The 11561-nt window shown below is 40.6% G+C and overlaps 1 protein-coding gene and 1 long non-coding RNA gene across 2 annotated transcripts in view; one reads left to right on the top strand and one right to left on the bottom strand.

Moving 5' to 3' along the window:
• Positions 1-465: 465 nt before the first annotated feature.
• The window catches only part of snx33 (sorting nexin 33), an 18370-nt gene continuing 7274 nt past the window's right edge, over positions 466-11561 (bottom strand). The window contains exon 2 of the mRNA XM_034879505.1: positions 466-1906. Within this exon, the coding sequence (XP_034735396.1) occupies positions 1653-1906 (254 nt within the window). The 3' untranslated portion in view covers positions 466-1652. The remainder of the gene's footprint in view (positions 1907-11561) is intronic.
• LOC117949340 lies at positions 6380-6991 on the top strand. Its single transcript, XR_004657677.1, has 3 exons — positions 6380-6445; positions 6690-6694; positions 6888-6991. It is a non-coding gene; the product is annotated as an uncharacterized LOC117949340 (long non-coding RNA).

Raw genomic sequence — 11561 nt, 5'->3', positions numbered from 1 at the left:
GTCACTAAATCTGCCAACAAGCACCCTAAGGCTCACCAATTAACACGTCATGTTTCATTTGTTTAATCCATGCAATAAACCAAATATAAGAATGGTAATTTGTGGTTTTACAGGAGGTTATGTGCTGGACTAATTGGCATGATTCATAACCCCCGTTTAAAAACGGTTTTACTGTTTTTTGTACAGATTAAATGAATGAAATATGACATTTTAAAGTAGCATTACATCAACTTTGGACAGAGCAAGACTAGCAGTTTGGCAAACATTGTACAGTGTAATAAATCCCCTCATCTGACTCAAGAAAGTGAATATGCAATTTAAAAAAAATGTCAGAACAATTTCTTTTAAGTTATGATGGATACAGTATAGAAATAATCTAAATGAAATAATGTGGTTCTGTTTGTGCATTAGATGTTGTTTTAAAATACTTGATATGAACAATAAATCGTACTGTTTTTTTTTTTTACTCGGACTACATTAAACCAGAACTCTAGTAACAGGAACAATTTGGTCTTGTGTCAGCTAAATGATTTAATACAAATAATGTTAACGTACCGCCTCACACAACCAGTTAATACACTTCAACTATCTCACTACATTTACCAGCTGGCTGCTATATCCGTTGTTATTATTTTCCACTGTGAAAAAAGGGAAATTGATCAGCACAGTAGTTCTCTAGACTCATTTTACTCGCTCACCCACACATAAACACACCCTCCACACTATGACCCCCTAGTGTATAAAAACATGTGCAAACTTGTTCCTAATTGCATGTCATTCAAAATAATTTCCCCTATATGACACAAGCCATGCTACAAACAAATGGTCCAGTTAAGAATGTTCCATGCCTCCTTAAAAGGCACTCACTGTATGAAAATGACATTACAAAGCTGAATTACATGGTATGCGTAAATCTTCCACATGGTGCAAGGTGAAGATAGACATCGGTGAGTTGTACTAAGAGATACCAGAGAAACTGATATCAATTTCAAAGCAGTGAACACCTGAGCAAGATTAGCACTTAACAAGATGATGGGGAAATTCCACTTCAGTATTCAGTGCACTTGTTCCACCAGAAATACTATCTTTTCATGGTCTGATGAAAAAAATCAGTGAATTCAATAAAAATCCTAAAATGCTGTTTTAAAGAATCGTTGGAATGTTTATGGGATGTAGGTAGATAAACCAAAATATTGTGGGTTTATTCTAAAAATGTTCATATTGGAGGCAACTTGAATCCGTCCCAGGAGAAGGCAAAGTGCATGATGTATTAGAGAGAAGGGGACAATTTCAAAACAGAACCCGTTTCATATTACAGAAGAACAAACTACAGATTTTCTCTGATTCTGAAACCTATATTCTTATTTTAATGTTACAAATACCTTAAATTATGTCTGTGGCATTGCCTATGTGATACGTATTTCAGAAATAAAAAGGTACAGTAGGTTTTTGAAAAAAATGTGACTTTGAATCCAAAGTGAAAGACTGACAAGCTTTGCACGGGCTTTCCAGTTACCATTGCTTAATTCATCTGCAAGTCTTTTCAAACTGAACCAAACGCCAAGACACATGCCATGATAAAAGAGTCGACTCTTGGATCATCCTGGTCTGTGTTTTTATGGCATCTTGAACAAGGCAGCAGTTCGGTGCCTTTACAGACAGTCGTACATGCGCAGGGTGCGCTCCAGTTGCTGGACAACACGTTGGTAAAAGGCTATCTGCTCCGTGAGGTAGGCCTGCATCATGTCTTTGAAGTCCACCTCTCGCTGGTGATGGAAATGGCTCATCTCTGCCTGGAGGGCGAACCCAACCGTCCGGCAGCGTTTCCTAATGCCGTCTGCCTCGTCCTGGTCCATCTTTCCCTCGTCACTCATCCGCTGGCTCTCCTTCACCTTGGCAAAGGCACCTGGGAAAAGATCAAAAGTGATAATATTTTAAAACACTTTAGTATTCTAAACAAAAAATGCTGGTGGCAATATTGGTACACTGTAGTCTCGCGTTGCCGGACCTTCCTCCACAGCACTGCAAAGGAGGGTCTGGCTAGTTGACACAGCATTCTGGGATGGGAGAAAAACCTAGACATACTTTAAATGTTCCACCAAACAAATTCCTTCCCAAGGCTATTTTGTAGAGGCACCATGGCTCCATCCGGCGATAGCACCGCCCAAGAAGATTGTCATCACTGTCAAGGAAGGTCTGGCAATGTGAAATATTAGGCTAGTGACAGACCATACAAAGGACAATCAAAAACAAAACCAGCAGAGTTTCTGGTTACCTGAGACATTCATCTCATAATGGTATCTAGCCATGCAGGTGGATAAACGGGGCATGTACAACCAGAATTATCTGAATGGATATGACCATCGTAATTAAGTAGGAAATTATGTTTTTTGTTGTTGTTGTTGGACCGACCTTTTAAAGTCACCGTCACCTAATTTGAGCAATGATAAGCTGATGTATAGATTCAATGAAAATGATTTTTTTTTAAATACTCTATTACAAATGTTGTATAAAAAAGTCAACTATAGTTAAAAACCGTATGTATTGCTCTTTGGGTGAGTCTGTATTACTAAAGTTATTTAAAAACTGCTTTATGTAGCTTTATGAAAAACACTGCAACAGAAATGTTATACCATCATCTCCTCCATGGTAATCAGCAGTAAAGACTAACATTGTAACTTTTTCCCAAGAAATTAACTACTGTCAAGCTGTACACTTCATAGGTAGAGCAGTGAACAGACCACACAATTACTTTTTCATTGCATACCAAACGTCTAGGTTCAGTGTGATTCAGTTGTAACCACATGAACATGACGTCAATATCCAAGTAAAGAACATGGCAGCCTAATGGCATGTGGCCACGCTGCATTTCTCATCAGATTAGTGAGTCTGTCTCAGTCTCAGCCAAACTGAGCTCGATTTAAGGAAGACGATTGATTTTAGTCATGTGGACGAGCTAGCTAGCAGGACTAGTTTGACTTTGGACAAGCTAGTGGTAGTGTCTTTAATGTATCCGCTACAGCGTACAGGTTTTATCCATTAACTGTATCCGTGAGTTCATGCCGCCCTGGATTTTGTAGGTAATTTTTGGCAGAAGTCTGGGAAAGCATGAACAGCACTTATAGTCTGATCCAGCAGCAAGGAGGCGTGTGGACTACAGTCTGTGGCGGTGACCTAGATTCATGTATTCTGTTTTCCACATGAGGTGTGTGTGTGTGAGAGAGTTTGTTAGAGAGAGAGAATCAGCTAATGAAAAATCTCATCCCAAAGAAAGCTTGATGTGCTCTTCCACCCAATATTCTACAAACCAATCCCTGTTTCCCACTATAGGCTTTCTGCCTCTTTTCACTGAGTTAATAAATGCTATACGCTACATGGCCAGTGGTCTGGAAAGTCACCAGATTTGTTTATCTTGCCAACCAGACTGGCTACCGTATGTTTATGGCTGTGGTGGCCAAGGAAGGGATTGAACTATTTCCCATGTGACAGCTTCATGGGTCTGTGCTAGCTACATATTAATAATCTGTGGGGGTTTGGGAAGGAGTGAGAGAGGAAAGAAAAGGAAAGGACAACAGTTTGTAGGGGTTTCTGCAGATTTCACCAAGTTAAATTTAAGACCTTTTTAAAACCACATAGAAGGCCTATTTGATGCCCATTTCATGTTCATACCTACCAAAGTATGAAAGTATGTCGAAAAACTAGTGAGAACAATATTGCCTAGAATTATTTATTATTGTATCACTTTTTTTATCATTACTTTCCAGCAGTTTGAAATAGCAGTTCAAAATTATTCAATTAATTAAATTAAGGTAACTTGGACTTGCAAAGGGGGCAGTAAAAATGGATGGATTAACCAATTAAAAAATGATAAAACATTAAAGTTTTTGCCAAAATCGACACTTGCGCATAATGACACAATGAGCTTTCAGATGGACACTGGATTAAAAAGCCTCCTGCACATGAAATCCACTGTTGCAAGATTCCCACTTATAATGTGTAATGTCACCCGACAGCCTACAATAGGGGAACAAAAATATTTTAGAAACATTCTGCTGCCTACGCATGGGAAGAGAAAATATTAAGGACTTTTTTCAAGATCTGCAGATTCCCTGTCTAGCTTAATGTGTGTGTGCGTGCACGTGCGTGTATAAGAGAGAGAGACAGAAAAAGAATGAGGATAGTCAAGATTAATTATGGCCACAACCCTCTGGGGAAGTGAACTCAGGCATCTGTCAAATTCCCCATTCCCACAGCCCGAGGTCACTGCGAGACGATTTCAGGAAGTGCAGCACTTCTCCTCTCCATCTTCATCTTCCTTCTATCCATTTCACACAATCATAACATTGAGAAAGGAAGTCCCTCTTTAAGATGTGTATTTGTTTACAGCATGTATTGCTGCTTGGATTTATGCATTAGTGTTGATGACATTTCCCAATTTCCTGTAGCTGAGCTCCTCTTATGCAAAGCTAGCTGAATTTTTCTCCACTGACTGCAGATTCTTCTACGATCCAAACATTAGCACACAGCGGTTGTCAGCAGTGTGTCTAATTTTAACTCATTCTCATCTGGAACCATGGTTTCCAGCTACAGCTAATAAAATCAATCTTCCTGTTTAATCCTAAACAGGAGGCACTATTAAACTGAAGTGGAGACTCTTTAGTTTAGGCTAGTTTGTGTAAATCAGCTGACCTCTGTTTTGTGTGTGTGTGTGTGTGTGTGTGTGTGTGTGTGTGTGTGTGTGTGTGTGTGTGTGTGTGTGTGTGTGTGTGTGTGTGTGTGTGTGTGTGTGTGTGTAATCAATCAACATAACATAATATTGGCTGACAGGTGGTAGTATGGAGATTGTGTTGTAATGGGTCTCTTTAAAATAGGAAGCCATATGCAGCATGACTTCATGATTCATTGGAATAATCTGATGATCTTGGGCACCCAGGTAGAGCGGCCGCCCATATATAGATGGTTACTCCTTGACGCAGCGGGCCAGAGTTCGACTCCAACGTGCGTCCCTTTTCTGCGTGTCATTCCCCGACTCTTCCCTTTCATGTCTTCTGCTGTCCTATCAAAATAAAGTCTGAAAATGCCCTGAAAATTGTACTTTCCCTTTAGAGGTTAAGTTGAATACAATCTACAATTATGATAAACATTGATTGCGTATTGCTACACAACCCTCTGGTAGTAGGGCTTGTATGTAAAATCACAATCACTAGTATGAAATGATTTCCCTGCTGCAATGCAAACCACAAAACACACAACACCCATTTGGCCTTAAAGACTTGGGAATGGGCTCAAATTCTGTCTTGCAAAAATACAAAGGAAAACAATTGTGCAGGTAATGGCACGGTGCTTTCAAATCCAAGATAATGTGCTATGGTTTGGTGAACCAAGTGACTGAAACTGCCAGATGCATTATCCTACTAAAATACGGAAAGTCTGAAACCCTTAAACTGCTTTAATGTCCAGATACTGGTGCAGTATTCGGATTTGCTTAATCAGAATGACTCATCTGTGCTCTCTGTACTGTAAAAGAAACCATTCTGTAAATTTGGTTCAAATACTTCAAACACAGGAAGAACTAACGTGACTGAGTAGGATTAGTGGATGTTATTCACATTGGACAGACTAGTAAACAGAAACATTTTTCAACTGAGGACAAATGAGGTTTGTCACCACAAAACACTACAATACACCCACACACACACACACACACACACACACACACTGTGTGTGTGTGAGATTGTGAGTGTGTGAAGGGGCTGCTGACGTCTGAGTCAAGCACTACAGTGAACCAATGAGACGTTTTTTCTTTGTTGATCTCTCAAAAAAAGTAAATAAAAAATGCCAACAACCAAAAAAGAACCCCAAGAGTGACGTTAATAATTGTGGTTATTCCATTAATTAAACAACTGGGCCTTTAGACTACTATGACAAGGCAGTTAAATGTAAATACTGACATGGTAAAGAAGAAAAAAGACAGACGATGTGATCTGAAAACCTGAAAATAGAGAAAAAGGAGGCTTTAGAGGAGAAGAGAAGAAAAAGTGTGTCAGCTTCAAGAATGCATGAGGGTGAAAAGGACTCTGCTATTATCTGCCGGTGTTTAATGTGAAAGCCTTAAAAGCCTCAAAGATACACAAACATACGAAAGAAAACCCACTGCTGAGTAAGCTAACAGTAATAGGTTTACATCAGCCAATCAGATACACAGAAAAAACAGATTACGAGTTTATGTCCTGAGCTGGAATGCGCTCCCAATTGCTTTATAACCATCTCAAATATCCTTTTATCCGTTTATCTTTCAGGCTAATGGGACACGGAAACAAATATTTCAATTCTTTTGATATTTTTTTGTTTCTTTAGGGATGAGGAACGTTCAAAACAGACACCTGTGAGTCGGTGACTTCCTCTGCACGCTCAATATTACTTTGTGCACATCTACTGCTTTTTTGTTTTTTTAAGGTCCGTCCCTGGCTGTGGTCCTCCAGTTGATAGAAAAGGGGATAGGTGTAAACCGAGCCCTGGGTATCCTGCTCTACCTTTGAGAAAATGAAAGCTCGGACGGACTGATCTGGAATCTTGATCCTTATGAAGTCATAAGGGGTAAAGTTACCTCCCCTTTCTCTGCTTTAACTGCTCAGAAAATATACCCACCCATGAGAGAGAGCGACATCATGGCTTTCAGACAAGCAAAGTGGCAGTTGTTCAAGGCCCCCCCCCCCCCAAAAAAAAGAAGCTACAGTCGCTCATTGTGGGACTGGCTCTATTGGCTGTAATTCTGCACAAAGCCTGAATTTTGGGAAAGAGTCTTCAGATATGGTATTAGGGGACCACTAAAGCTTTCTATATGAAAGCATCCAAAGAGCACCATGTCATGGGACCTTTAACCATAGCTGGAACTGAAAACTCACAGAAATAAGACATGAAGCTTCCAATAGCTTTGGATTGAAGCTCTTAATTGAAGCCATACAAAGATATGTTCAACAGATGTTTTTTTAGTATGCACACAGAATATGATCTAAAACGCTTATATACTTTACTCTCACACACATGGCTATAAATCCATGCTCCTGTCAGACATGTTCCTATCTAGATGTGTTGGTTTATTAAAAGGGATATGCTCAGCACTGGTCTTGAAGGAACATATAATCCCTCCAACTAATAGTCCTCTGAGTATCTCACAACGTTCATCTGCAAAGGGATTCATTTTATCTGTTACAACTCAGCCAGCCTCACAATGTAAAGAGAAAAAAAAAAAATCTTATGTCATTACACATGAAGTGAAAAAAGTGTAGCTGTTAGCTGTGACATCATAATTCTTTTGTATAACTTATTGCTTTAAGATTTGTGAGACAAGAGTTGTGATGTCCTGATATCTCTTCGGATCCTAAGGCTTTGTGTTTCTGATTGTGACATTTATTAAATTTAGAACATTTTCAGCTCTCTTGTTATGGAACAGATTTATTATTTTGTGTGTTTGCCCTGACTTTTTTACTACTAAGTGTTGCTATAACTGTAAGAAATGATGTAAGATGTTTGGCTGATCAGAATGTGGATTTCCAACCTCAACGGATGCATCTCACCAAATGAAATACTTGGTCAAATGACAAGGCTTTTCCATTGTCTCTATTTTATGCAAGTATTTTCATGACACCAGAAAACACCAGAGAATGCAACAGCTAACAATGCTCTCCTCGAGGGATGGCGTCTCCATGCCAACCACAAGCATCGTGTTAGTGCTACCATGACTACAGTTCCGTTGGCAGACACCCATAATCTTACTGACAGTTAAAGCTTCATTCCTGTCTGGAGAGGGAAAAGATTAGGACACTGATGGGTTAAATTCTCCCGTTCAACTTCACACTTGTAGCAGACAAGGAAGATTAAGTTCTAGTTTTGGATTACTTCAGCTGTTTAGCTGTACTGGAGCTGAATAGACAGAAAAACGAATTTATCTGTAAGCTATTTGGTGAACGTGATGCCAAAGAATGAACTGATCCAAATATGAACAAATACAGATGCCTTCAATGACTTCTATTTTCCATGTATTCATCACAATGCAAGTACCTGGAGAGTCAACCTTCAAACCTACTTTTCTTATCAAGGGTTGACAAGGGACTGAAGCCCATCCCAGCATGCATTGGGCAAGAGGACAGTTTGCCAGTCTATCACAATGCTAAACCAAATAGACAAACACATTCACATCTTCACATTTTCCAATTAACTCACCCTGCATTTCTTGCAAACTCCACATACAAGGCCTATAGCTGTGAGGCAATGCTAACCACTATGTCAGCCTGAGCAGGCTGAAAATAGCTGCGTTTCAGCAACATTCATTCATTTTTGGGTGGAACAAGCAGAAAACATATCTGACACGTTGCCATCCATAACCTTGCTCCTCCTTATCTATCTGAACTCCTTCACATCGCCGTCCCCTCCCGCTCCCTCAGATCTTCCTCCTCCATCCACCTCACTGTCCCCCCCAGCTCGACTTGTCACCGTGGGGAACAGAGCCTTCAGCCGCTCTGCTCCCCAGCTCTGGAACTCACTCCCAACTGACCTCCGCAATATCAACTCTCTCCCCCTGTTCAAAACTAGACTAAAAACCCATGTGTTCCAGCTTGCTTATCTGTAAATACACTGTTTTTGTTTTGTTATAACTGCTTACACTTTTCTGTTCCCTGTATTTGTTTTTTATTGTATGTAAAGCGACCTTGAGTGTTCAGAAAGGCGCTGTTAAATAAAATGTATTATTATTATCATTATTATTATCAAATGTCTATTCACACATCCAGCAGACACAGAGCAGCATTAGCATGCATTTGGTGTTTGTGTTTTGTCTCTATTGTGGCCTCCATCAACTTCTTGAGAAAATATATTTCTTTAGCTGTTAAATGCTCCAGTACCTAAACCCGATAGTTGCTAAATTTTTCTGTTCACCATTTAGTGCTGGGCAGGTATAGAGCACAGAGGGTTTATCACTGCTTGTTCTACTGATAAAGCTGCCTTCTCGACCCGGAAACAGGGAAAATGAGAGCAGTGAGAACAAGAGAGTAAAGTTGCAGGCCCAAACGATGAGCTTAAGGACACTAAAATGCCACGTCTGACAAGAAATGAGCCATAACAAATGCTGTGGCCCCGCTGAAATGAATGAGGAGGCTATTCTTTGTCAGCTACAGACTTCCATGCCTGGTGCAAACTTGAGAAGTCAGCTCCAAGCACAAGCTATCATTGATACACCTTTGAGAAGCATAGTTTTTATAACACTCTGTTAGAGAGGTGTCCAAATCTGCAGTAACTGTAGTCATGGTTAGCGGTGGTGGTGCTGTATTAGAAAGCATTGTGCGCTGACAGGGGAAATGTTTTGTCCAATTCCAGTTATTTGTTTACAAGTGGGGCAGAAAATGAAAAAAAATAGCTATGGCATTAGTCTTTTCAATATAAGCTAACTCCTATCTTATCTCATGCCTTTTTGGGTCTAATGACACTTTACCACAAAATCTGTGGTTGTTTGAGAAGAGTAGGGAGGCGGCGGTGGTAAAGGCCGAGTTTTTGGAGACATCTGTGATCTCCTACAGTGTGAAACAGCAGTGCACTGGGCCAACACAGACAGGAATGCAGAAGCATGTGGATAGACAGTGTGTGTTTGTGAAGACGAGGGCCTAGCCTTTGTCAAGATTTATGAGTAAGCAAACAGGAGACGGAAAACATTTGCTCTTCATAGTCACCAGAGACAGTAACTGGGACTTTAGTCAACAAAATAATATACAATCAGTGTTCAAAAGGTGCCATAAGTGGCGTCTGCAAGCTCCTGAAACCCTAGCGCATGGTTTCACAAATTACGGTTACCTGCTGAGAGTGTGGTATTTTCCTGTGTGTTGTAACCAGTGTATGGAATGTTAATCTGTAACATCTTTGTGAGACAATATAAACACGGCACGAGCTCCTGGTCAGCACAGAAGAAATAAACCAAATTGAAAAGTGTTCAGATAATACACACAAAGACCTGCATGTGTGCAAGCAGGCACAATCCCAAAGGGAAGTTAAAACGTTAACTTCCTCGCATGTCCCTCTGTTGCAGATTGAGGGCATTCGACACACACATTCCCTCAGAACTGGCAACAAGATATACTTTGCTTTAAACTGATGTGGTGTTGTAATGTGTTGCCATATGGAGGACAACTAACCTTTTGTCCAGATTAAAAGTCTGTCTGGCGTGCTGGAGGCGTCCCAGGGGAGCTAGCTCATTCTCAACCTGAATAATGCTCTGCTCTGGTGTGGATCACAGAAGGTGTTATCCCACTATCAGCTGTAGCTGAAGGGGGAAAGACCATACTTTCTATGCTTAAGGTTTTTAACAATCATACCGCCAAAAGAATTTTTCAAGATAAAAGGAGAACAGCTAAAATCTGGTGCATTTTATTTTGAAGAATGCCCTGCAGATTACCCCCGCTCATCTGTCATGTTCGCTTTGGTTTTATGCCATTTATGGCCTTGTACTTCAGGATTTTAAAAAGCAATTATTCCAGTGTGGCCTTTTCTAGCTAACCAACAACTTGAAGTTCAATTTGATCATCATTGTTTTGAGTTATCCACAATAATGTCAACACATGTCCTTCTAGGGACACAGGTGATGCAGAGCCAACGCCTCAGATATCAGTTTACACAACATGTGATCAGATCAAACTGATAGCCGCTCCGTGGGGCGGGGTTGGTTTCACTCTATTGTGAACCCTTTTGTATTTATTCAATACATTATGCGGTGGTTTTGTCTCAGATAAGGGCCTTGGTTAGTCTGGCTATCACCAGACGAAGCCAAGCTCAATAGATTTGAGATTAAGCATTGGCATGAGGCAGTAGCGCCCCAGGTGGATAAGCCAGTTTGTGATCGGTTCCCGCAAAATTGTAAACTGAAGCGGGAGAATTAAACGTGCAGGTTGCCAGACCGGGCTGCCGGGGGAAATCAAATCGTCGGCAGAGTGGGCGGGGTTTACCCAGTCTAGGCCTTGGCTGTTGCCGGGTACAAAATCTACAGAACACGATATCTGCTTTACTGTCACAACAATGTAACCATATTTCCAAAGAAGTCAATATTTAAGAACAGATTGATACCAGACCCAAATAGCTCAGTTCATAATTCTGTACAATAATTCCAAAGAGACAGCACATTACATTTCAGAGTCCAGGATTACAGCACACATGTAATTGTAACGAGCTGTGCAGTTGTAGCGGCCGGCGCCGCTCACACTAAAGCCTTAGAGGCCCTTTTATTCTATTACAGCACAATGTAATTAATCCTTTAGATCAAGATTTTCAATTGTATTCAACTAAAGATACAACCAAGGTTTAAAGTAGACTAGATTTACTTTCTCCATTATTAAAACCAGAGCAGCTGCCCAGACATACACTTTTGATATGAGTGGGGGGGCAGTAGCTCACTCCGTAGGGAGTTGGGTTGGGAACCAGGGGGTGGCCAGTCCCTGTATGGACCAAAGTACGGAGTGTGGATTGGTAGCTGGAGTGATTCCACTTCACCTCCTTGGTAATGCCAGGTGCTCTTGAGCAAG

The sequence above is a fragment of the Etheostoma cragini genome, chromosome 8 (genome assembly GCF_013103735.1).
Source record: "Etheostoma cragini isolate CJK2018 chromosome 8, CSU_Ecrag_1.0, whole genome shotgun sequence".
In the NCBI taxonomy this organism is placed as follows: Eukaryota; Metazoa; Chordata; class Actinopteri; order Perciformes; family Percidae; genus Etheostoma; species Etheostoma cragini.
This window is presented reverse-complemented; position numbering and strand designations above follow the sequence as displayed.